This window comes from Gymnoscopelus braueri (genome assembly GCF_963280865.1).
Source record: "Gymnoscopelus braueri genome assembly, chromosome: 5".
NCBI classification, from domain to species: Eukaryota; Metazoa; Chordata; class Actinopteri; order Myctophiformes; family Myctophidae; genus Gymnoscopelus; species Gymnoscopelus braueri.
Window position 1 is genome coordinate 57,408,763 of NC_137606.1, and position 27,132 is coordinate 57,435,894.

General features: G+C 40.5%; 1 protein-coding gene across 1 annotated transcript in view; it reads left to right on the forward strand.

Annotated features, from left to right (window-relative positions):
- The window catches only part of git1 (G protein-coupled receptor kinase interacting ArfGAP 1), a 48,511-nt gene that overhangs the window by 390 nt on the left and 20,989 nt on the right, over positions 1 to 27,132 (forward strand). Inside the window, exons 1-11 of the mRNA XM_080429331.1 lie at positions 1 to 473; positions 10,858 to 10,991; positions 11,939 to 12,051; positions 16,764 to 16,869; positions 17,876 to 17,962; positions 19,662 to 19,792; positions 20,729 to 20,823; positions 21,396 to 21,438; positions 22,561 to 22,587; positions 24,427 to 24,475; positions 26,264 to 26,336. The exon at positions 1 to 473 is cut by the window's left edge and continues 390 nt beyond it. Coding sequence (XP_080285457.1) covers positions 416 to 473; positions 10,858 to 10,991; positions 11,939 to 12,051; positions 16,764 to 16,869; positions 17,876 to 17,962; positions 19,662 to 19,792; positions 20,729 to 20,823; positions 21,396 to 21,438; positions 22,561 to 22,587; positions 24,427 to 24,475; positions 26,264 to 26,336 — 916 coding nt within the window. The 5' untranslated portion in view covers positions 1 to 415. The remainder of the gene's footprint in view (positions 474 to 10,857; positions 10,992 to 11,938; positions 12,052 to 16,763; positions 16,870 to 17,875; positions 17,963 to 19,661; positions 19,793 to 20,728; positions 20,824 to 21,395; positions 21,439 to 22,560; positions 22,588 to 24,426; positions 24,476 to 26,263; positions 26,337 to 27,132) is intronic.

Sequence of the window (27,132 nt, forward strand, 5' to 3'; positions counted from 1 at the left end):
ACCCCGGAGAGCCGAGGAGGAGGCTTCTAGTTCCGGGGAGGTTGAGGAGATTGTTCGGGAAAAGAAGGAAAGAGGAAGAAAGGAAGGAAGGAAAGAAAGGGCGATCAGACTCCTCCATCATCCCTCCATCTATCCCTCCATCAGTCCGTCCGTTACTCCTTCTATTCTCTCTGCATTCAGCCTGTGGAGCACCGGGCCGAACGGACCGTTAAGGCCGGAGGAACCGGGAGAAGAGATCAGCGGAGCCTCTCTCCCCCCGCGGCCGACATTCAGCCCCCTCGGCCCGGCCGTACCGCGGGCCGAAGGACCGGGCGGGCGGTTGAGGAAGCAGCGGTGAAGCAGGCGAAGCGGCGGAGCTTCAGGCCGACACACAGGCCCCTCGGCCCGGCAGAAGCAGCGGTGAAGCCGCGGCATCATGTCCTCCTCCAGGAAGCTCCAGAGGACGGAGGTCTGCGCCGACTGCAGTGCGCCAGGTAGGGTGGGCCAACACTGGGCCACAATGTAACCAATGACACCACCACCATGAATGATGCCAATACATAACAATATAACATAATAATAATAATAATACAGAAAGGATACAACATAGGGTTTATTTTAAGGCGAACAAAAGCGTTCCTTTTGAACATGGAAGGAGAGAGGAGAGAGAGAGGGTTATAGGAGGCCGGGCTGCTGTCACTGTCAGCCGGGTCTAGGAGCCAGGAGAGCGGCCTGGAGAGCTAGGCTAGCTGCTAGCAGGTAGCAGCTAGTAGCTGCTAGCAGGTAGCAGCTAGTAGCTGCTAGCAGGTAGCAGCTAGTAGCTGCTAGCAGGTAGCAGCTAGTAGCTGCTAGCAGGTAGCAGCTAGTAGCTGCTAGCAGGTAGCAGCTAGTAGCTGCTAGCAGGTAGCAGCTAGTAGCTGCTAGCAGGTAGCAGCTAGTAGCTGCTAGCAGGTAGCAGCTAGTAGCTGCTATAGCAGCTAAGCTTCCACCGGTTCTTCACAGCCAGGAGGCCGGGCTGCTGTCACTGTCAGCCGGGTCTAGGAGCCAGGAGAGCGGCCTGGACAGTGAGTGGACTAGCCTCTCGCTCTGCTAGCTGCTAGCTCCCCCTTGGTTTACAACCAGGACTCCGTTTATTTTTATTTTATTTTATTAAGTCTCTCCAGTAAAAGTAAAGAGTATTTTATTTAGTTTTGAATGGTTTGGAAGTATTATTAAAATATATATATATTTACAGGCCTCAGATAAACTGATACAATAGGCGTGTTTGTGTCACAATGTCTCTAACATCTGTTCACTCATTCAGCAACATAATATAAAGATAATAATGTATTTATTACAATATAAATATCAATTATGTATTTGACCTCAATCTGTGATGAGGGTGACTGTGTATATATGTCATAGTTGTGTTAAAGACGTTATTGATGTCTAAATAACGGTGTTATTGTTGTTGTTGTCAGGTTTGTTTTGTTTTGGTTCTTTCATCGTGACACAGTTAGCTTAGCTTAGCTTAGCGTTAGTTAGCCTCCTAGCTAGTGTTGTTGTTGCTGCTCATTGATATTAATGACACACATTCAGGTTTTTAGGGTTTTTCGTTGTAAACAAAAACCCACGTTATTATATTATTATTAGGCCTTGAGTTTAACGTTATTCTGCGGCCTGTTAGTGTTCAGTTTGACGCTGTTTGTTTGTTGTGGTTGGAGGGTCTTCTATTTTAAAGCTAAGCTAAGCTAACCTCAGCTAGTTGTTGTCCATCAGATCAGTGTTGTTGTTGCTGCTGAGTTAGCAGGTTGAGCTAAACCAGTCAATAACACAGATGATAGTGAAGTGACAATTTGAGGACGTTTGACCCTTTTAATACATGAAGAAAATAATAAGGCCATTATTACTGCATCGAAAGTAGTCAACACACAGTAATATAAAAACTGGTCAAACATTGGCCAAATTGTCAAAACATATAAGAAAGACAACAATTGTGAGAATAGATCTACAAGCTCACAGCGCCTGAGGCGTTGTGATCTTGTAGATCTGCTATTTTCACAATATTTATCTGTGGAACCGAGTGAAACTAAATGTGACGTCTCAACTCCTACAATTCCAACTGCTTGTCAGGGTGTGGGGTCCCCAGTTGAAATATGATTATTTTGGGGGGTCCCCAGTTGAAATATGATTATTTTAGGGGGTCCCCAGGTGAAATACGATTATTTTGCGGTGTCCCCAGTGCAAATATGATTATTTTGGGGGGTCCCCAGGTGAAATACGATTATTTTGCGGTGTCCCCAGTTGAAATATGATTATTTTGGGGGGGTCCCCAGTTGAAATATGATTATTTTGGGGGGGGCCCCAGTTGAAATATGATTATTTTGGGGGGTCCCCAGTGCAAATATGATTATTTTGGGGGTGTCCCCAGTTGAAATATGATTATTTTGGGGGATCCCCAGTTGAAATATGATTATTTTGGGGGGTCACTCACAGCCTGTAAAGCTTGAGAACCACTGCTCTAACACAGAGTGGTTCTCAAAGTGGGTCCGGGGACCCCCCCGGGGGTCCTTGCTTGGAGGGGTTCAAGGGGGGTCACCCCAGTAAAATGTGCTACCGTGGCTAGTTAACAAAAAAAGATAGCAGATCTACAAGCTCGCAGTGCGTCACTTCGTGCCGCGCTGCAAGCTTGTAGATCTGCTATCTTTGAAAATGTTTTAAACAAATCTTCTCTTCAGGGGGTCCTTGAAGAGAAGGGACATTTTCAGATGGGGGGGGGGGGTGGTCCGCGGCCAAACACATGTATCGGTTTGGGGGTCCTTGTTTGGCACGAAAACATTTGACAATTCTACTGATTTAAACACCTGTGTGGAGGAGGTTCTGTTTTTATTACAATATCAAACATGATGTGTTTGTGTTTGATTTGAACCCTCTTCTTATCATAAATAAACTGTACAGTAGCATCGCTTTTTAATAGTCTTATCAGGAAGTTTAGCATGTTAATAAACATGTTTATTAATAGTCTAATCAGGAGCTTTAACATGATAATAATGAACATGTTTAATAACATATTTATTAATAAATATAATCAGGGGCCTGTTTCACGAAACCTAGATTGGGGATAAAGCCAGGATTCATCAGCTATCCTGGTTTAATTTATCCAGGATCAGCCCTGAATGTGTTTCATGAAAGCCGAGTTATCTGGGCAGGTTAACTCAGCCAGTTAAACCTGGATATGTTTATCCATGACTGGGTTTCATGAACGCAATGCTACATTCGTTACCATGGAAATGTAGCTGTGAAGTTAGAACAGCCAGGTTTAACTAATCCTATTGCCTTTACTGTTCATTAAGCATCAATCTGATCACAAACCAATGAGTTTTTCCACATTTATTCAAACATAAACACATACATGTGCTTATGTTGCCTTATTTTTATTAGTCTGCATTAAAACATCATATAGGTACACGTTGCCATTAAAGGACATCTTAAGCCCTATATATACTTCATTATACATCAAATAACAAAATATATAGGCTGCACAACCTCATAATGACCGCTTATGAGCTTGTAGGTTTTTATACTAATTATTTGTGAAGTGGGACTATGATAGACCATAGTTTTACTGCTTATGGGAGATCTATTTTGATAGGCCTAGGCCTATTTGTGGAATATATATAACTGCATGCCACCATCACTGGAGTTAGGCTACGCTCAGGAATATCTATCAATGAGTCATTATGCCAGTGAGATTTATATTTTCACTGCTGAGTGGTGTTGATTTTTACAGCAAATTTTGTTCGACTAAATATCATAAGATTATAGTCGACTAAATCTACAGTTGATTTAGTCGACTAAAATGTATGTTGGCGGTGCCTTGATGGCGTCGTAATGGCTGATTTTACACTTGGTTGCATGCTGAAAATAGCCGATCTACAAGCTCACAACGCGTCGCAGCGCGACGCGTTGTGAGCTTGTAGATCGGCTATTTTCAGAGCGCAACTCCTGAGCTCAACCAAGCATAAAATAACTTGTCTTTTAGTTCTACTGGATCTCTTCTCCACTCCTAACGTTTTAGTCTAGTTTGTATTTGTTGACAAGATTGTCAATATATTAACATTATTTTATTTAGTTTTCGTCAGTGAAAAAAGATGGTCGAACATTTTTCGTCATAGTTTTAGTAGACACTATCAACACTGCGTGCTGAGTTGTGGATTAGTTCCTGGATTATGGATTCTTGATCTCTCCTGAGGAGTTAGTGGATTACTTTTGTTCGTTTTGGATTGATTTATGAACATGTGGAGTGGAGACACAAATGGATGTGTGCGTGTACAATATTAAGGCCTACACCTACCGCCGATCTACAAGCTCACAACAACGCGTCGCAAACGCCCAAGACGGAAATTAACAATCTTTGGCAACGCAACGCAAGTAAGCTTGTAGATCGGCTATTTTTGGTGAATGTTCCCCCAGAGGTTTTGCTGGGGTTCAAGTGGTTAAGGAGAATAAACAATAATAATGAATAAACATGTTTATTAATAGTCTAATCAGGAGGATTAACATGTTTTAAACGTGTTTACAGTCAATGCTCAGCGAGGCGTGTAGTTCAACTGCAGGGCTGAGCCATGAAACTGTGTGTGTGTGTAAGGTCAAGGTAGTCTACTACTGTGTGTGTGTGTGTGTGTGTGTGTGTGTGTGTGTGTGTGTGTGTGTGTGTGTGTGTGGGGGGGGGGGGTGTATGGGGTGATGCCAAAACAACATGACATCACTGTGTGTGTGTGTGTGTGTGTGTGTGTGTGTGTGTGTGTGTGTGTGTGTGTGTGTGTGTGTGTGTGTGTGTGACATCACTTCAATGAGTTGACCATATAGCCTCAGTGGATCTCAACCCCTTTTAATATGGAGGACCCCCATTCTGATGTACATTAGGGCCACAGATTCCCTTTGATCATTTTGGCTTTTAAACATGTTTTTTTTTTCTTTATTTCACTGTAAAATCCTCAGTGTTCTCTGACACACATGGATCCACTGTTAGAGTTACAGACCCACAACAAGGATCCATTTAGGTTCCTATATCAATCATTTAGCTGGGGAGCCATTATGGCCATCATCTTCATCATCATCATTGTCTGTTTATTTCCATAGCTCTGTATATAATTATCTATACGCAGCAGCTTGACTAGGGCTGTCACCAGTGGTGGAAAGTAACTAAGTACTGTACTTAAGTACAATTTTGAGGTATTTGTACTTTACTTGAGTATTTCCAATACTTTTACTTCTATTCCACTACATCTCAGAGGCAAATATTGTACTTTTACTCCACTACAATTATTTGAAAAGTTTAGTTACTTTTCAGATATAAATTATGATATAATGAAATAGCCTAGGTATAAAATAGGGCTAAAGTGGTTCATGTATGCATGAACCACTTTAGCCCTATTTTATACCTAGGCTATTTGAAAATAGCAGATCTACAAGCTCACAATGTGTCGCTACTGAGCTTGCAGATCTGCTATTTTCAAATATTTAGTACTTTTACTTTTGGTACATTTTTTTATCCTGGACTTGTACTTGTAACAGAGTATTTCTATATTGCAGTATTGGTACTTTTACTCAAGTAAAGAATTTGAGTACTTTTTCCACCACTGGCTGTCCCCATTACACATTTAAATTTATGATTAATTGTCATACAAATAACTGCGATTAACCATTTTAATTGTGCTTTTGGCATTGGAACATAGAAAATAAAAATAGCAGAAGAGGCAGATCTACAAGCTTACAACACGTGTTGTAAGCTTGTAGATCTGCCTTTTCTGCTATTTTTACGTATTTGAAAATGTATGAACGTTTTCCAACATGGAAACGATTATGCGTCATAATTATAATAATTATATTATTAATTAAATATTTATAAATCTAAGAATTATTATATCATTATTAAATATATAAATATATTTAAATATGACGTATTATAAATATAATGATTGCGATTAGACGCTTCTGTAATAATAGACCGCCGAAGTCTGACGTCATTTACACATCCTTTGTTTGTCTACCTGGTTCGCAGTTTTCCACCCCCGTTCTGAATCCCATAGACGTATTTAATATCGCGTCAAATAAGAACTGTGTTCCAAAAATAAACAAATGACCCCGGCGTGTTGACTCTTATGGATATGAAGCATCAACTGACGGTGAAAAAACGCTAATGTTACTTCCGCCAAATTAGTTACATTTTCGCCAGAAACAGACTGTATCAAATATAAGTGACTGACTATCATAAACGATACAGAACCCCCTCCCTGACAATAACGCCGACACGCGGTGTTTATTTTTGGACCACAATTCTTATATGAGACGATTCTAAGATGACCCAATGTTATTCTCCATAGAGAAATTACTTCCGCAAACCTGGGGATGAACGAGTCACGTCAGGACTTCGGTGCTCTATAGTGACAGGCCTAAGCTTGACCCCCTGTGTGTGTGTGTGTGTGTGTGTGTGTGTGTGTGTGTGTGTGTGTTTCTAGTTGTAACAGCTGCTATGTCTCTTGCTTGCAGCTGTTCCGTCTTTAGGAATGTGTGTTTTGTGTAGCTCCCTCTTCTATATGTGTGTATGTGTTGTCACTAGTTTAACACCTACACACAGCGTTGCCATGTCTGCTTACTATAAGCGACTTTGGGCTTGTTTTTCTGGTGATTTTGGTCTTGTTTCTAAAGTGTAAATGTTTATTTGGGCTTGTTTCCTAATGTTATTTAAACCAGTGGTTATCAAACATTTTCATGGCAAGGACCCCCAGATTAATATGCATTTGTCCGCAGACCCCCCTCTTCTGAAAATGTTTTGTGCCACGGACCCCCCCATACAAGATTTATGTTGTTAAAATGTTTTCAAACTATTACTTCTACTCCACTGCATCTCAGAGGCAAATATTGTACTTTTACTCCATTACAATTCTTTGACAGCTTTAGTTATTTGTAGATTTTGATTATTATTACAAAACATACATTAACCACTTCAGACCTATATACATTTCGGCCATTTGAAAATGAGCAGATCTACAAGCTCACAATGTAGATATGGGCTTGTTTATTACGCGACGGTGTAAGTCGTCGCTTATACACTTGTGAGCTTGTAGAACTGCTGTTTTCCAAACAGCCACAGCCATAAAACATAGCCATATTTTGGGCTTTGGACTTTCTTAGACCCATGGTTGCTTATTTCTCTCACATAATCTGGCAACACTGACCGCAGTGCTGGGAGCGTTCACATCTCACAGCACAGATCTGCTGAGTGCTCATCTTTCCCTCTGATTTATAACCATCATTTATTCATTAATATTCTGTTTTTCTAATATTCGTGGCAGTCTCCCCAAAATCGATGTCATCAAACGCAAGTGATGCTTCTGTTTGTGTTTGTTGCCTGATTACTGCAGTATTCGTCATGGGCCGTGGTGTAAAGTAACTAAGTACATTTACTCAAGTACTGTATTAATTTTTTGGGGGTATTTTTTACTTTAGTGGAGTATTGCCAATTTTCAATACTTTTACTTCTACTCCACTACATCTCTGAGGCAAATATTGTACTTTTACTCCACTACAATTATTTGACAACTTTAGTTACTATTTACTTTGCAGAGATAAATTATTATATTATAAAACATGCATTAACCAGTTTAGCCTATTTTATACCTAGGCTGTTTGAAAATAGCCGATCTACAAGCTCACAACGCGTCGCGAGCTTGTAGATCGGCTATTTTCAAAACATTTTGTATATTTTTTTAGTATATTTTAAGTATATTTTGATGCCAATACTTTTGTACTTTTACTCAAGTAACATTTTGAACACAGGCCTTTAACTTGTAACAGATTATTTCTACATTGCGGTATTGATACTTTTACTCAAGTAGAAAATTGTGAGTACTTTTTCCACCACTGGTCATGGGTATAAGGCTGTGATGGTGACACTGTGAGGCCCGTTGTGACGATAGAACCGTTGAGCGTGATCCCATGTCTCCACCGTCTGCCTTTTCAGAGAGATGGTGCAGATGGAGATACAGGCCATACAGCGAGTGCTCATTCTATGAGTTGCAGTTCTATACCTTAACTCTTTGCCTGCCATGGGCGAATAAACTTGCCAAATCCTGCTATGGCGCAGTGTTCTTTAAAAGATCGCTATTGGCTGTTTAAAAATAGCCGATATAGCGACCTTGTAGATCTGCTGTTTTGTTTTAGAAAAATCGTGAACATTTTGTGCAAACCTTTGAATTATGTATGTGTTTTAAATCGAACATTTTTAACTCCGATCTGTGCTTATGGGGGGTCCCTGGAACAACACATTTTGAGGTGGGGGTCCGTGGCCAAATACATATCATTTTGGGGGTCCTTGACATGTAAAAGTTTGAGCACCACTGATATAGAAACATACTGTGAGGATTTAGAATTTCTTTTTAGATTTATTTGGTTTCCCTGACAATATAATTCTATATTATTTTGGGTGTTCAATATGTGAACTGGGGACCCCCCCCCAAAAATAATATTTGAACTGGGGACCCCCCCCAAAAATAATATTTGAACTGGGGACCCCCCCACAAAATAATATTTGAACTGGGGACCCCCTACCCTGACAAAGCACTTGGAACTGTAGGAGTTGAGGCATTACATTTAGTTTGACTCGGTTCCACAGATAGATATTGTGAATATAACAGATCTACAAGCTCACAGCAGCTAATCATCTGAGGGACCCCCCCAAAATAATTCTGGGACCCCCAGTTTTGGGAACCACTGGACTGCAGAGCACTGGACTCTCTGCACCAGCAGTTATTTTAACGTTCAGTTGATTGTGAAATTGATGATCAGAATGAATGCAGATTATGAGCCAAATGCTGTGTTTGTAAGTGTCTGTTTTGACAGTTTAACAGTTTGTGCATCATCTCTGCTGTGCTGTTTGTGAGCTGAGGTGTCATTCATCACACTGTCTGTGTGACGTGTGATCCAAAGAGAGGTTTAAATTAAAACTAAATAATGTTCTAACCTTGTTCTACTAAACTTATTTGTTATGTACTTGTGTCCCCCCCCCAAACCAGTGGTTTTTAAACATTGTCATAGCAAGGACCCCCAGATTAATATGCATTTGTCTGTGGGCCCCCCCATCTACAAATGTTTTGTGCCAGGGACACAAGATTTCTTTTCTTTTTTGGAAAATAGCAGGTCTACAACTGTGAGCTTGTAGATCTGCTATTTTCAAATAGCCGTAGCGTAGTGGCTTCTTTTGGGTTTGTTCTCATAGACCTGGTCGCTATTGCGATGGAGAGGCTGGTGCAGACCAGAGTGTAGAAGAGAGAGTAGCGTCACGCTTTGATCTTGCCGCAAAGCGGGCCTCTATGGGCTATAGTTCCAAACATTGGAACTATCTCATTGACGTAGACAGAGCACTTCCGCATTCCATTCTTACAATGGGAGTCGACGCTACTGTCATTACTCTCTTTCTAAATGACTCTGGTGCAGTCATCTGAGCCTCCCTCCATCCAGAACCTCTCCAACAAGCCGGTGTGTCACCAAAGCCCGTAGGATTCATTTAGAACCCATACACCTCAACCATGGAAAGTTTGTGGAGTCGCCGTCCCATCGAAACGGGACAAAACACCAAAGCCTTGTGGGCAAAGACGGAGAGAACTTTATTTTACCAAGCGATAAGACTTTTGAATAAGTAGCGTTCTGACATGCACAACGTGAATAATATGAAGATAGGCTTTTTCTTTTTTAAATTAAAGCAAACCTTTTATTTTAACACTTTAGCTTTTTATTATATGCAGATTATTACACAATATGAAGTTGTATTCAGTTTTTTTATCAATGAACTGCAAGTCTGTGGAGCCCTGACACATGAATGTCACCCTCCTTTTACTGTAAAGTCATTTTTTTTAAGGTGTGACAGAAATAGAAACATAGTCCAAGGAACAATGTCAGTGCAGCAGAGTCCTGTCATTAGACTGTGACATTGGAGGCTTTAGTTTAGGACAGGAGAGCCTGGTACTTTACACCTACATAACTGTTGTGCTGGCTAGGGATGGCCAAATATTCATGTTCATTTTGGTACACTTAAAATGAACAATAAAATGTTTTTTTTTTTTTTTACGGTTTGCCATTAGCCACGTGTTAATTGGTTGCCAATTTCTTAAAGGTTCTATGACATTCATTTTCACTTTTTGGGGGGTTTTATGACCTCATTTACACCCAAAAAATCTGAACTTTGAACATTCAGTGGATTTTCTGTGGTCTGGGGTTTTCTGTATAATTAGGCTGAAAAGTAATCTGAGCTTGGCCCTTCGGCAGTGAGGTCACAGTCGATTAATCCCGCCCACTCTCCTCCTCGCCCCTCCCCTCCCCTATCCTTTCCTTTGGGGGGGGGGGGGGGAGCAGAGGCGATGATTGACAGGCAAAATCCCTTCAACAGCGACACCCGCAGGCAAAGATTTCTTTTTTCATTGCAGTTGAAAAGGCTTTAGAAATATGAGAGAAAAACACCTGCAATGGATCAATGGAGTGGAATTTTTTGTTACAACTTTCTATACACGTTTGAAGGACCATGACAAAGACTTTTAATGTGTGGTCAAACTGAACGTCATGAAACCTTTAACGGGTAACGGTTACCGGTTGGCCATCCCTTGTGCTGGCAGTCGCACACGGCACAAATCCTGATTCCTGATCACAGTTTCTCTCTCTCTCTCTCTGTGTCTCTGTGTCTCTCTGTCTCTCTGTCTCTCTGTCTCTCTCTCTGTGTCTCTGTGTCTCTCTGTCTCTCTCTCTCTCTCTGTGTCTCTGTGTCTCTATGTCTCTCTCTCTCTCTCTGTGTCTCTATGTCTCTCTCTCTCTCTGTGTCTCTGTGTCTCTATGTCTCTCTCTCAGACCCAGGGTGGACCAGCATCAACAGAGGGGTTCTGGTGTGTGATGAGTGCTGCTCTGTGCATCGCAGTCTAGGGAGACACATCTCTATAGTCAAACACCTGAGACACAGCGGCTGGCCCCCCGCCCTGCTACAGGTAAGACCCCCCATGTGGCCCCCCATCAATCAGTCAATCAATCAGTCAATCAATCAATCAATCAGTCAATCAGACTTCATTCATATAGCACATTTAAAGGGACATTTCGCCGATTTTGTATCAAATCCCTATTTTTGTCTAGGACCCATAAACATGATCCTGGTGTGTTTTTGTTGTGTTTTATCTGTATTTTTAGATTTGTATCCATATCCTCAGAGACTATGAGTCCTTTGACTCGTAGTCTCTTTATCTCACCTTATTTCCTGACTACAATGTAGACCACGCCCCCACGCAGCCTCCCCTCCCCACAAGGAAGGGCTAGTGCCCCAAAGTATTATGGTCATTGTAGTAATGCAGCAGTCCAGTCAAACCCCAGTCAAACACACAGACTTCTATATTTTTCCAGCCATAGGGTGCAAATTTCAAATGATCCAGTAGAACTAAAAGACAAGTCATTTAATGTTTGGTTGCTCTTGGGGTGTTGCGCTCTGAAAATAGCAGATCTTAAAGCTCACAACGCGTCGCAACTTGTAGATCTGCTATTTTCAGCATGCAACCAAGTGTTAAATCAGCCATTACGACGCCATCAAGGCACCGCCATTTTAGTCGAATAAATCAACTGTAGATTTAGTCGACATAACTAGCATCAGCATTAACTGTGTTTATATGTTTCAGATGGTCCATACAGTAATGTTTATAATGTGTTTATAACGTGTTTCAGAAGGTCCATACAGTAATGTTTATAATGTTTATAATGTGTTTCAGATGGTCCATACAGTAATGTTTATAATGTGTTTATAATGTGTTTCAGATGGTCCATACAGTAATGTTTATAATGTGTTTATAACGTGTTTCAGAAGGTCCAGACTCATATGTTTATAATGTTTATAATGTGTTTATAATGTGTTTCAGATGGTCCATACAGTAATGTTTATAATGTGTTTCAGATGGTCCAGACTCTGGCCAGTAACGGGGCAAACTCCATCTGGGAACACAGTCTACTGGACCCTGCTCAGGTCCAGAGCGGACGCAGGAAACCTAACCCTCAGGACAAAGTCCAGTAAGACCCTACTGTATACATTATGAATTATGATTTATTATGAAACCTAACCCTCAGGACAAAGTCCAGTAAGACCCTACTGTATACATTATGAATTAAGATTTATTATGAAACCTAACCCTCAGGACAAAGTCCAGTAAGAACCTACACTATACATCCTTTATGAATTATGATTTATTATGAAACCTAACCCTCAGGACAAAGTCCAGTAGTCATTCTGCAGAATGTCCCTTTTCACACCTGGTCATGGCAGAATAAATAAATACACCTAAACACTACATAAAACGCTACATAATACCTATAGTGCAATAAAGAAATTGCCTTTGCCCAGTAAGATTGCACTAAAAACTGTGCAATAGCAACAACAGTATTAACACATCGGGTGCCAAAACCGTAATATTACGTGTTTTCATAGGGTATCGCTTTGGTGCCGAAACTGTAAAATTACGAGTGCAGTCTTTTTTGTTTTTTCCCCGTTTTTTTCCACACGGTAGGGGCTAGAGCAGCTCTGGAATCACCCATGGTGATTCTGAGAAGGAAGGGACAGATGGATCACTGAGCCAAAAAACATGGCTCCCCATCCGCTTCCGTTCTATCTCCTTCTCTAAAACCCCTATGACTCAGAAACTTTTTACGTTGGGGAAAACGACTCATTTTGTATGCACGATCGCTGCGCCATTGTTACTCGCGTGAGAGATGTTATCGTTCCAGGCGTTAGCCAGGACCATCGTGCAAAATCACGGGTAATCTCACAGATCACTAGATCACTAGATGCAATGATCACAGTTCAAGGTCTAGCAGCTTTTCGCATTTTGCCACATATTTCGCAACTTTCCGCATATTTTGCAACTTCCTGCAATTTCACAGCATAAAATTGAAAAAAACGCATATTTCATCGCATAATCAAGAGTTTTAGCCCGCATAATCAAGAGTTTTAGCCCGCATAATCAAGAGTTTTAGCCCGCATAATCAAGAGTTTTAGCCTGCATAATCAAGAGTTTTAGCCTGCATAATCAAGAGTTTTAGCCCGCATAATCAAGAGTTTTAGCCTGCATAATCAAGAGTTTTAGCCTGCATAATCAAGAGTTTTAGCCCGCATAATCAAGAGTTTTAGCTCGCATAATCAAGAGTTTTAGCCCGCATAATCAAGAGTTTTAGCCCGCATAATCAAGAGTTTTAGCCCGCATAATCAAGAGTTTTAGCTCGCATAATCAAGAGTTTTAGCCTGCATAATCAAGAGTTTTAGCCTGCATAATCAAGAGTTTTAGCCTGCATAATCAAGAGTTTTAGCCTGCATAATCAAGAGTTTTAGCCCGCATAATCACGAGTTTTAGCCCGCATAATCACGAGTTTTAGCCCGCATAATCAAGAGTTTTAGCCCGCATAATCAAGAGTTTTAGCCTGCATAATCAAGAGTTTTAGCCTGCATAATCAAGAGTTTTAGCCTGCATAATCAAGAGTTTTAGCCTGCATAATCAAGAGTTTTAGCCCGCATAATCAAGAGTTTTAGCCCGCATAATCAAGAGTTTTAGCCCGCATAATCAAGAGTTTTAGCCTGCATAATCAAGAGTTTAACTCGCATAATCAAGAGTTTTAGCCTGCATAATCAAGAGTTTTAGGCTGCATAATCAAGAGTTTTAGGCTGCATAACCAAGAGTTTTAGCCTGCATAACCAAGAGTTTTAGCCTGCATAATCAAGAGTTTTAGCCCGCATAATCACGAGTTTTAGCCCGCATAATCAAGAGTTTTAGCCCGCATAATCAAGAGTTTTAGCCTGCATAATCAAGAGTTTTAGCCTGCATAATCAAGAGTTTTAGCCTGCATAATCAAGAGTTTTAGCCTGCATAATCAAGAGTTTTAGCCCGCATAATCAAGAGTTTTAGCCCGCATAATCAAGAGTTTTAGCCCGCATAATCAAGAGTTTTAGCCTGCATAATCAAGAGTTTAACTCGCATAATCAAGAGTTTTAGCCTGCATAATCAAGAGTTTTAGGCTGCATAATCAAGAGTTTTAGCCTGCATAACCAAGAGTTTTAGCCTGCATAACCAAGAGTTTTAGCCCGCATAATCACGAGTTTTAGCCTATATAATCAAGAGTTTTAGCCTGCATAATCAAGAGTTTTAGCCCGCATAATCAAGAGTTTTAGCCTGCATAATCAAGAGTTTTAGCCTGCATAATCAAGAGTTTAACTCGCATAATCAAGAGTTTTAGCCTGCATAATCAAGAGTTTTAGGCTGCATAATCAAGAGTTTTAGCCTGCATAACCAAGAGTTTTAGCCTGCATAACCAAGAGTTTTAGCCCGCATAATCACGAGTTTTAGCCTGCATAATCAAGAGTTTTAGCCTGCATAATCAAGAGTTTTAGCCCGCATAATCACGAGTTTTAGCCCGCATAATCAAGAGTTTTAGCCCGCATAATCAAGAGTTTTAGCCTGCATAATCAAGAGTTTTAGCCTGCATAATCAAGAGTTTTAGCCTGCATAATCAAGAGTTTTAGCCTGCATAATCAAGAGTTTTAGCCCGCATAATCAAGAGTTTTAGCCCGCATAATCAAGAGTTTTAGCCCGCATAATCAAGAGTTTTAGCCCGCATAATCAAGAGTTTTAGCCTGCATAATCAAGAGTTTAACTCGCATAATCAAGAGTTTTAGCCTGCATAATCAAGAGTTTTAGGCTGCATAATCAAGAGTTTTAGCCTGCTTAACCAAGAGTTTTAGCCTGCATAACCAAGAGTTTTAGCCCGCATAATCACGAGTTTTAGCCTATATAATCAAGAGTTTTAGCCTGCATAATCAAGAGTTTTAGCCCACATAATCACGAGTTTTAGCCTGCATAATCAAGAGTTTTAGCCCGCATAATCAAGAGTTTTAGCCTGCATAATCAAGAGTTTTAGCCTGCATAATAAAGAGTTTTAGCCCGCATAATCAAGAGTTTTAGCTCGCATAATCAAGAGTTTTAGCCCGCATAATCAAGAGTTTTAGCCTGCATAATCAAGAGTTTTAGCCTGCATAATCAAGAGTTTTAGCCTGCATAATCAAGAGTTTTAGCCTGCATAATCAAGAGTTTTAGCCCGCATAATCAAGAGTTTTAGCCCGCATAATCAAGAGTTTTAGCCTGCATAATCAAGAGTTTAACTCGCATAATCAAGAGTTTTAGCCTGCATAATCAAGAGTTTTAGGCTGCATAATCAAGAGTTTTAGCCTGCATAACCAAGAGTTTTAGCCTGCATAACCAAGAGTTTTAGCCCGCATAATCACGAGTTTTAGCCTATATAATCAAGAGTTTTAGCCTGCATAATCAAGAGTTTTAGCCCACATAATCACGAGTTTTAGCCCGCATAATCAAGAGTTTTAGCCCGCATAATCAAGAGTTTTAGCCTGCATAATCAAGAGTTTTAGCCTGCATAATCAAGAGTTTTAGCCCGCATAATCAAGAGTTTTAGCCCGCATAATCAAGAGTTTTAGCCCGCATAATCAAGAGTTTTAGCCCGCATAATCAAGAGTTTTAGCCCACATAATCAAGAGTTTTAGCCTGCATAATCAAGAGTTTTAGCCTGCATAATCAAGAGTTTTAGCCTGCATAATCAAGAGTTTTAGCCTGCATAATCAAGAGTTTTAGCCCGCATAATCAAGAGTTTTAGCTCTCATAATCAAGAGTTTTAGCCCGCATAATCAAGAGTTTTAGCCTGCATAATCAAGAGTTTTAGCCTGCATAATCAAGAGTTTTAGCCTGCATAATCAAGAGTTTTAGCCTGCATAATCAAGAGTTTTAGCCCGCATAATCAAGAGTTTTAGCCCGCATAATCAAGAGTTTTAGCCTGCATAATCAAGAGTTTTACTCGCATAATCAAGAGTTTTAGCCTGCATAATCTAGAGTTTTAGGCTGCATAATCAAGAGTTTTAGCCTGCATAACCAAGAGTTTTAGCCTGCATAACCAAGAGTTTTAGCCCGCATAATCACGAGTTTTAGCCTATATAATCAAGAGTTTTAGCCTGCATAATCAAGAGTTTTAGCCCACATAATCACGAGTTTTAGCCTGCATAATCAAGAGTTTTAGCCCGCATAATCAAGAGTTTTAGCCTGCATAATCAAGAGTTTTAGCCTGCATAATCAAGAGTTTTAGCCCGCATAATCAAGAGTTTTAGCCCGCATAATCAAGAGTTTTAGCCCGCATAATCAAGAGTTTTAGCCTGCATAATCAAGAGTTTTAGCCTGCATAATCAAGAGTTTTAGCCTGCATAATCAAGAGTTTTAGCCCGCATAATCAAGAGTTTTAGCCCGCATAATCAAGAGTTTTAGCCCGCATAATCAAGAGTTTTAGCCCGCATAATCAAGAGTTTTAGCCCGCATAATCAAGAGTTTTAGCCCGCATAATCAAGAGTTTTAGCCCGCATAATCAAGGATTTTTACCCGCATTTTTCTGGAGGGTCTAATATTAACCCACGAGCTGCGCAACAGTGCAATGTAATGTAAACCACTTAAAAGACCAATAGACGTAGATCTACGTGATTGGCAGGGAATGTGTTGAATTGATGGTCCGTTCCTCTGTCTCCTACAGTCATGTTTAATGGTCTCTCTGTCTCCTACAGTCATGTTTAATGGTCTCTCTGTCTCCTACAGTCATGTTTAATGGTCTCTCTGTCTCCTACAGTCATGTTTAATGGTCTCTCTGTCTCCTACAGTCATGTTTAATGGTCTCTCTGTCTCCTACAGTCCCACCAAGTCAGAGTTCATCAGAGCCAAGTACCAGATGCTGGCCTTCGTCCACAAGCTGCCCTGTAGAGACGACGACGGTGTCACCACCAAGGACCTCAGCAAGGTGAGGGAACATAGGGTTAATGTTACACCATAAGGTGAACATAGGGTTAATGTTACACCACCAAGGACCTCAGCAAGGTGAGGGAACATAGGGTTAATGTTAGACCATGCTCTCATGTCTTTGTTACTTCTGCTTGTTTTTCTTGAGAATTGAATTATAGCTGCTTGGTTTTTACATTCAAGATTATTCAAGCATATTTTAATATCCAGTGTGTGTGTTAGATGCGCCGCTCCCTCCGGAAATCTCGCAAGACGAGATTTCACCCGTGACGTTTGTAAACACTATGGAGGCCCATTTGGGACAAAAACACTGTGGTGATGTTTCTGTCATTATGAACGTCAGATCTCAGCCCAAAAAATAAGCTATTAAAATACGTGATCTAGCGCATGGACCGTGCTCTCAGGATTTTAGCTGTGGTGGACAGATATACTAATATCATATAAAAAGGTAAGAAAAAGGTAGTGAATGAAGGAGGAATGAAAGAATAACGTTTATAGAACTAATATTTGTATACAAAGAGACAGAGAGGGACAGATGAAGCAACGAGGCGACTTTAAAAGAATCTACTAATCAGTCCCTTTGAAGTAGCAGTGTCTGCTATGAGGTCATGTGTTTAAGCTGCTGCTATGGGGTCTCCTCAGTGCAGTGCAGGGGCAACCGTGTCTTTAAAAGGCTCTCTCTCTCCATCCCCAGGGTCTCTGTGGTCCATCCTGGATCAATATGAACACCCAGACAATAACAACCGTTCATTGTGGGGGGGGGGGGGAGCTAAAAGCGTCAGAGATGAAAATGATTGGCTACTCAAACACAAACAACCGAAAAACATCCCATTCATTCATATGACGTCCAATCACACTTAGGGTTGCTGGTTTGAATGTGAAACCTAACCAATCATATCGGGGAAACACATATATACTTATTTGTCATGTTGAATGTTATCTCTCTCTCTCTCTCTCTCTCTCTCTCTCTCTCTCTCTCTCTCTCTCTCTCTCTCTCTCTCTCTCAGCAACTCCACTCCAGTGTGCGGACAGGAAGTCTGGAGACATGTTTGAGGTTGCTGTCTCTGGGAGCGCAGGCCAACTTCTTCCACCCGGTAAAGCTCATCCATTCATCCATTCATCCATTCACTCCATCATTACATTCTTCCATCATTGGAGTCTGTGTATGTTTCGTTAGAATTTGTTGCAGAGAAAAAAATCTGGTTTGATTCTCTGTGGTTTTCTAATCATCTTGATGGTATGTTGCAGTGTTTTGAGACTGTAGTAAAAAAAAAAAATCTAAAAAGATTCTCTAATTATTTAGTATTGACACTTTTTCGATATTCAAAACGAATAAGGAGATAACAATTTCCAAAGATTTGCTGCTCCATCCACTTCAATGTTAAAATTCAAACGGACAAACAATTCACGTTGTTTTTTTGGTTTGAAACTACTGGTTTTGAGCTATTTTCAAACATCAAACAACACATGACAACAAGGTCATAATGACCTCGTTGACATTTGTGAAACCACACCTGAATCTCATCTGTGATTAGAAACCATCTGGGGATCAATCATACTGGAGAAAAATATTCTGTGGCTATGCGAAAAGGTACCAAAATCGTTCAAAACCCTGGCAGAGACAGACTACAGACTGTTCTGAAAAAACTCTGGCAGTCAATGTGTTAATGACCGTTCAAACACTTTACTTTCTACTTGCAAATCCTGGGGCTGCACGATCTCAATCAAATATCTCAACAGCTATACAATATGACTATGGGTTCACACTTTTTTATTCTATATTTTTACGGGTAGCAACAGTGAGAACTCGTCATTCTTCAACATATCTTACATCAGGTGTCTGCGCTCTTATTTTGAAGTCCACCGACCGGAAGTCAAGGGTTTTACGTTCGCCTGACGTGACACATGCTAAGCTTTAACTGACCACGAACGTCAGGACTGCTGCTGCTCTGCCCGTAGGGGCAACAACCTGAAGGCAAACTCCACCTGCCCCACCGTTTTATTTACCTGCCACGGGGCAGCCGTTAGTGTCAACCTCTGGGCCTACAATGCTCAGTGCCTAGAACACACTTATCCATTGAGATGAGACAATGTGGAATGAGCCATGACTCTTTAGTTTACTTCTGACACATTTTACCAACTGATAGAATAATACGCATCAGACTCAAGTGTGCAAAGTGGCTGCACGTAACATAGCAAGAACGTTTAATATAATTAATTAATAATAATTCCTTGTAGTTAACTGTCATCCTATAACATCTAGGAATCAGAATCAGGTTTATTGTCACATCACAGGTTTACGGAAGTAAAAAAGTGGGTGAAATGTGTTTTCGTGCATCGTTCCCATTGTATCGTTATTTCCATAGAAAGAAGAAGGGGAGGAAGAAGAGGGGGGGGGGCATCAAATGAGAGAACACAAAAAAACAGTTCTCTACATATTTACATTAGTACCTGAGATAAGATATAAACAGGGGTGCACATAACTTTTTAGGTCTAGTACTCAGAAGAGCACCTGGAGATGTGAGCAGACATTCGCTCGGGGAGCAATTAGGGGTTTAGAGCTGCTGGCCTGGAATCGAACGTGCGACAACCAGGGCTGCCCAGGCCGGCTCACTAACTTTACACACTTTTACTGTCCAGCATGTCCAGCATGCTGCCATGCTTTAGTCCTGACTGTGTGTGTGTGTGTGTGTGTGTGTGTGTGTGTGTGTGTGTGTGTGTGTGTGTGTGTGTGTGTGTGTGTGTGTGTGTGTGTGTGTGTGTGTGTGTGTGTGTGTGTGTGTGTGTGTGCAGGAGAAAGGCACCACTCCTCTCCACGTAGCGTCCAAGGCGGGTCAGATCCTACAGGCTGAGTTACTGGTGGTTTATGGAGCTGATCCTGGAGCTCCAGACATCAACGGACGCACTCCCATGGACTACGCACGGTAACACACACACTCCCATGGACTACGCACGGTAACACACACACACACACACTCCCATGGACTACGCACGGTAACACTAACACACACACACACACACACACGCTCCCACTAGGTTACACACGGCCCCCTCACACATTAGAAGGACATTATCAGTCACCAGAACCAAGTCCATGTGTTTTTCTCATTGAATCCATCATGGTTACAATGGGTTTATATAGGAAGGGGGCGGGTCTGATTAAATGAATATCAAATATCTAAATACTGAATTAAGCATCTTAAAAACTGTCTGGAGTGAAACACTAAAGACTGAGTACATGTTAAAATGACCCCAAACATGTTGGAAAAGTGATATATCCCTTTAACCACTCTCATTTACTCTCATTTCACCAAACCCAGTACTGTTTGATTCTTTTATAAAAATATCAACTTCCTGTTGATTTTACTATTTGAAGATCCGGATCCACGGATCCAGTCCGGGGTATTTTCTTAATTAAAATTGCAAAATCAACAGGAAGTTGACAAACACAACAAAACAAACAGTACAGGGTTTGGTGATGTTCAATATTGTCAGAATCAGCTTTGTTTGTGTTTGTTTACGTGCTAAAAGAGTGACTTTGAGATCTGCTTCACCGTACAATGTAAGTCAATGAGGAGCGCATTTAGAATGATCAATTCCTAATCAATGGAGACATTATTTTACATTTCTCATCCACCTTTGGAGTTACATCATGGTGGTAACTACACAACCCAAACCTCTACCAAAGTGGTCTTGTCCTTTTAGTTGGGTGCTTGGTTTCGTGCGCTGAAAAACAATGGCTTTAGCTTACAGTAAAAAAAAATTAAAAAAAATTAATTCATAAAATTGCCGTCTTAAAATGTTGACGTCCTCACAATGTGTAGTAACACAAACGTGTGTGTGTGTGTGTGTGTGTGTAGACAAGCGGGTCAGGTGGAGCTGGCGGAGCGCCTGGTGGAGTGTCAGTATGAGCTGACGGACAGACTGGCCTTCTACCTGTGTGGGCGACGCCCAGGTACCTCCCCCCTCAGCCTGTTGCCCTCGAGCAAGGCACTTCAACCCATTCAGAAACAATAAAAAAACACCTTCTAAATCCTAACCTAAAGTTTTCAGCTAGCTTGTAGATCTGCTACTTCTCATGCTTTAGAGTGACTCCGTAGTATGATCAAGAAGTAGGGGTGGGTTCAACTAATCCATACGGCAATAATCATAGCGTATTCCTTGCTGATAATCGTATGGATACAGAGGCTACCGTATCCATACGGCAGGAAAAAAACATCAGCATCAGTTTCTGCCTGACAGTGACCATATACATGATTACATCTTTTGCATTTATCCATCAAAAACATTATTACTTTTATTTGTATTTATTTCCTTCCTTTTTGTTTAAATCTTATCAACTACGTTTTTCAAAATGTATTTTGAAACTTGACATTTTACAGCATCGGTGTGTAAAATGACCCGTAATGAACGCTATGACAACCTGTAGGATGATCCAGATATACATGGGTTCATGTGACTGTTAATATGGATGATGGTTTCTGTTCTGTAAACATAACTGACTTTATGACTTTTACATCCTTACAGATCACAAGAATGGTCACTACATCATTCCACAGATGGCTGACAGGTGTGTGTGTGTGTGTGTGTGTGTGTGTGTGTGTGTGTGTGCATGGGTGAAATTTCTCAGTCGCCCTAACGACTGATTTCAGTCATTAGGATTCCATAGAAGAAGCATGTTGCACGGAGAAAATAACAGATCTACAAGCTCTCAACGTGTTGATACATATTGTGTTATTATTTAGGAATCAACACATACACGTGTGTGTGTGTGTGTGTGTGTGTGTGATATGAGCTGTGGTATTAACTGACGATCTTCTGCACCATGAGTGTTATTTCAACAAACATCATCATATTTAACAGAAACTTCAGTAAATTACGGAAATCAGAATTGATAAAACATTTTAGTTATCTGAAATAAAATAAAAAAATAGAAACGATACTGAAAGTAAATTATGTATTTACATAGCTAACACAAACTAGCTAAAATCATAGTAAAGAAATATACAACCGGGGCTCTCCTTAGCGTATTTTATACCGTGTGAAAAACGTGTTTTGCCCTATTTTGTCCTGAAAATCTCATTTTTCAAGCTAAAACCGTAAACGGAAGTCGCAGATTTTTCTTCCGGGTGAGGCGGAGGTGAGTGGAAAGCGAAACTGATCTTGGAATGTAAATAAAACAGTGCGATCGTCTATTGAACCACAATTAATCAATAGATCGCATTCGGGTAATTGGTAAAAATGCAACGTTTTTACACAATAAGCCGGCTATTTTTAAGTCCGAAGGCACGGAGGTCAGAGCAGAACCTCTGCAGCAAAAGTGTCACTTAATTATTTTTTTTAATATTACTCCTACAGACTTTGTCCAAAAATCAAGCAAATTGGTACACATTATCTCTATAGTCATTTAAAAAAAAAAATGTATGAACCTTTCTCCAAATGGACACGATTATGTCGATTATGCTAAATAATGGCGACTATCTCGAATAATAGCGATTATGTGATGCTTTTGACAGTGTAGTTAGTGGTGAATAGGAGCTCTTTGATCTTTATCATAAGCTTATTTTTTAAGCTTATATTGTCATTTGGTCTCTGTCTCTATCTCTTTCTCTCTCTCTCTTTTTATTCCTTTATTTCTCACTGGTCTTCTGTTCTCTCCGTCTCTCTGCTGCGTTGCTTGGTGGACACACAGAGCTCGTCCTAAGTGCCCGACACAGAGGTACCTTCACCTTCCTTCACCTTCCTCTCTGTCTCCTGTCTCCTTAACCTTTCCCTCCTTTCCTTCTGTTCCTCCCTCCTAGCTCCTAAAGGGGGAATCCACCCACTTCCACCTGTTTCCACCATGTCGTCACAACAGAGCACAGATGTCACTCCCACAGGGCCGGATCTACCATATGGGCACTTTGGGCACCTGGGCATCAGGGGCCACAAAACAAAATCCCCATTTTGCAGTTATCTAATACGAATGAAATAAATAAATGATGTCAAAATAAATAAGACTGGACCCCCCAAGTCCATTTTAGAATAATACAAATAAATGTTAAAATGATTAAAAATACTTATTTAATAGAACCTGAACCGACTTATGCATCGTAAGTAATTAAAAATGAAGAATTAACATAACATATTAGAGAAAAAAAAGAAAAAGAAACCTAAAAAAAATTCTCGCGGGGGGGGTGGGGGGGGGGGGGGCATTGCAGTTCCAGTGCCCAAGGGCACTGAGAGGTGTTAATCCAGCCCTGCACTCCCACTATCCTAACCCATTCAGAACGCATCTCTGTCATTTTAAGATTTATTTGGGCTATTTTTGAATAAACGTGAACATTTGTGCAAATCTTTGAATATGTATTATACATGTTTAACTCAAATCTTTGCTTCTGGGTGGGGTCCCGACAAATACATATCATTTTAGGGGTCCTTGACATAAAAAAATGTTTGAGAACCACTGATATATACATACGTTTATTTATTTTTTGACTTTTATGATTTAGAAGACATTTGTAGAATCCTCCAAAAGCAACGATTTGAGTAGAAAATGTTCGCTTTGAAAAACATATATATTCAAAGATTTGCACACATTTTCACGATTCTTTAAAAAAAAATAGCAGATCTACAAGCTCATATCGCGGCACTTGGTGCCGTGATATGAGCTTGTATATCTGCTATTTTTTAATAGCCAAATCAATTAAAAAATGACACAGATGCGTTCCCGTATTGAATGGGTCAATGTCTTTGTTTAATCCTAAATTAGTACTTTTTCACCGTCAGTTGATGCTTCATATCCATATGATTTTTTTATTTACACAGTTCTCATATGATCCATATGATCATATGGGGGATTCCTAATACAAACAAAACATTACTCTGTGACCCAGGGGAACAGCGCCCTCTAGTGCCAGTGATTGATGTCAGACCTCGGTGCTCTATAGTAATGATGACATGGTTTGAAGGTTGAAAAACGGTGGATTGTCCCTTTAACCTGGTTCCCATCTCTCTGTAGAGTTATACAACCAACCAACCAACCAACCCCTCCCCCTCAGGAACAGAGGGGGCACAAACATGATCTATATATCTGTGGAAATATGTTCTGTCTATCTATCTATCTGTCTATCTATAAATCTATCTCTCTATTTAGCTCTCTATCTCTATCTATCGCAATCTCTCTATATCTCTCTCGCTCTATCTTTCTAAAATCTATCTTTCTATCTTTCTATCTTTCTATCTCTATCTTTCTATCTTTCTATCTCTATCTCTCTATCGCTCTCTCTATCTATATCGCTCTCTTTCTCTCTTATCACTCTCTCTCTATATATCTATATCTCTCTATCTCTCTCTCTCTCATCTCAGTGAAAGGAGAGTTATTAATTATAGTGAAGTGACAGTTTAAACCCTCTCTTGGTCTGAGGCCAAACCCCTCCCACCCAGATAACCCTCCCCCTCACATCCCCATCTAGTCCCCCTCCTCACCCCCCCTCCCCTCTCTCCCCCCCCCCTCCCCCTCTCTCTCTCCATTGCTGTGTGTGTGCTTTTCTGACAGTTGTCTTTGTGTGTTTCTCAGTCTGGATCTGTCAGAACTGGCCAAGGCAGCCAAGAAGAAGCTACAAGCTGTGAGTTTAATAATACAAATAATAATAAACTGTATTTGTGTAGCACCTTCCATGACATGACATGCAGCTCAAAGTGCTTCACAGAGCAGAAAAAGTACAACTCATTTAACGATACAGCAAAAAAATAAAAGCATAAAACAACATTACAATTATAGCAATCAACTAAAGCAAGAGTGGAGAAGTAGGTCTTGAGCTGCTGCTTTAAAGCTAATGGGACTTTATTCCACGCTGTCGGCCCGTAGAAGCAGAATGCTGCTAGCAAAACCACAGATCTCTAAAACATCCGTAGGGGTCCTGTCAGGACCACAGATCTCTATAACATCCGTAGGGGTCCTGTCAGGACCACAGATCTCAATAACATCCGTAGGGGTCCTGTCAAAACCACAGATCTCCATAACATCCGTAGGGGTGCTGTCAGGACCACAGATCTCAATAACATCCGTAGGGGTCCTGTCAGGACCACAGATCTCTAAAACATATATATCATCCAGGCAAACTAGCTCATTTTGGACCTCAAAATCAAAGTAATTGTAACAGATTTTCTTCCCAGACCATGTCTATGAAGTCACCAGAACAACATACTAAAAGTCCTAAGAAATCCTAGTTGTGGTAATTGGCATCAATCCAAGATATCCGCCAATTATTGTCAAAAAGCCATATATAGAGATGCACGTGCCAAAAAAAACAAACATGGACTCCTTGCACTTCAGTCATGGTTTATCTTAATTCCTCTCCTCAAAATGTATTTGAAGTCCATTTAAATCTCAGGAATGAAAATTGGACTCACCATAAGAGAACTATTTGTGTTTAAAAAAATATATGTATATCTAAATTATTCACAATTTTTCAAACACTTTCAAGATGTGTCAACAATGTTCAGAGAATAGCAGCACATTTATATCTGCTATTTTTAAATGTTCTCAAATAGAACCAATCTAAGGGTTTCAAATCCATGTAGAAAATGTTGCAAAGAAACTCTGGTAATCAGTGTTCTAGAACTCTCTAAAATATGTGTGTATCGGTCGAGCCGCTCTATGAGAACCAGAGCCTCTCATTCAGTGTTGATTTGGACAGCAAATTTTTATGTAGTTTTAGTCAGTCTTTTGAATAAAATTTCATTTAGTTTTAGTCATATTTTAGTCATTCTGAAATGTTTTTGTCTGTGTCTAGTTTTAGTCGACTAAATATACGATTTTAGTCGACTAAAACTACAGTTGATTTAGTGAACTAAAATGTATGTTGGCGGTGCCTTGAAGGCGTAGTAATGGCTGATTTTACACTTGGTTGCATGCTGAAAATAGCAGATCTACAAGCTCACAACGCGTCAACGCGTTGTGAGCTTGTAGATCTGCTTTTTTCAGAGCGCAACACCCGAGCGCAACGAAACATCCAATGACGTGTCTTTTAGTTCTACTGGATCTCTTCTCCTCTAGATCCCTCACTGACATTTTAGTCTAGTTTGTCTGTTGACAAAATTGTAAATATATTTAGTCATAGTTTTATTTAGGTTTGATTCAGTTTTCGTCAGTGAAAAAAAGGTAGTCGACAAAATCAAGACTGCTCTGATTTACACAGATCTATTGCTATTCCTCTCCCATGTGTAAGGTCCATATGTCCTTTATGGTCTTAAACTGTGTGTGTGTGTGTGTGTGTGTGTGTGTGTGTGTGTGTGTGTGTGTGTGTGTGTGTGTGTGTGTGTGTGTGTGTGTGTGTGTGTGTGTGTGTGTGTGTGTGTGTGTGTGTGTGTGTGTGTGTGTGTGTGTGTGTGTGTGTGTGTGTGTGTGTCAGTTGAACAATCGTCTGTTTGAGGAGCTGGCCATGGACGTGTATGATGAGGTGGATCGCAGAGAGAACGATGCAGGTGAGATCTGACACAGATATCTTTCACAAGAACAACATATGTACATGTTCTAGACATTCTAATGATCACCCATACAAATATTACAGACATTTTACTTGCTTTTTTTGTGAGGAATCATGTCCAGTGAAAAATAGATTTTTCTTCCTTCAAGGATTTTCAAGTTGTGACGTTTCCTGCCTCTGTGGGGGGGGTATTTATATGCAAATATCCTGGCCACTGACATTGCAAGACTAAACAATAGGATCCAATGATGATGTTTAGGTGAATAAATAACAGGAAAACAAATGATTTATACCCTTTTTTTTAAATAAAATACAAATGTTGTATTATTACAACAGCGGGTCTTGCGGGGTTAAAGGAGTAGTACAGACAAAACAAGATATTTTTTTGTTTTTGTCGCATTGCATTCTTGAAACGCTCACATACATCTGCCTGTTATAGCGCCACCATGAGGCCGGTTTGAAGAAATGTAGGGTGGCATGTCTTCCTCTGCCTAGTGGGGATGTGCGTGCAAAGTTTAACAACCAATCGCGTTCATTTTTTAGGCATTTTGTTCAAAACAAGCCAGTCTCAGCCAATCAGGATGGATTATGAAAAATTGGACAGATCCGCCTTGATCACATGATTATAGAGATACTGTTAACAATGCCCTAGGAGACTAGTGGAGACGCTATGGGGTCACATTGATAAAGAGACCCCAGGCAGTACAGAGAGAGAGAGAGAGAGAGAGAGAGAGAGAGACACACAGACAGGCAGGCAGACAGGCAGACAGGCAGACAGGCAGACAGGCAGACAG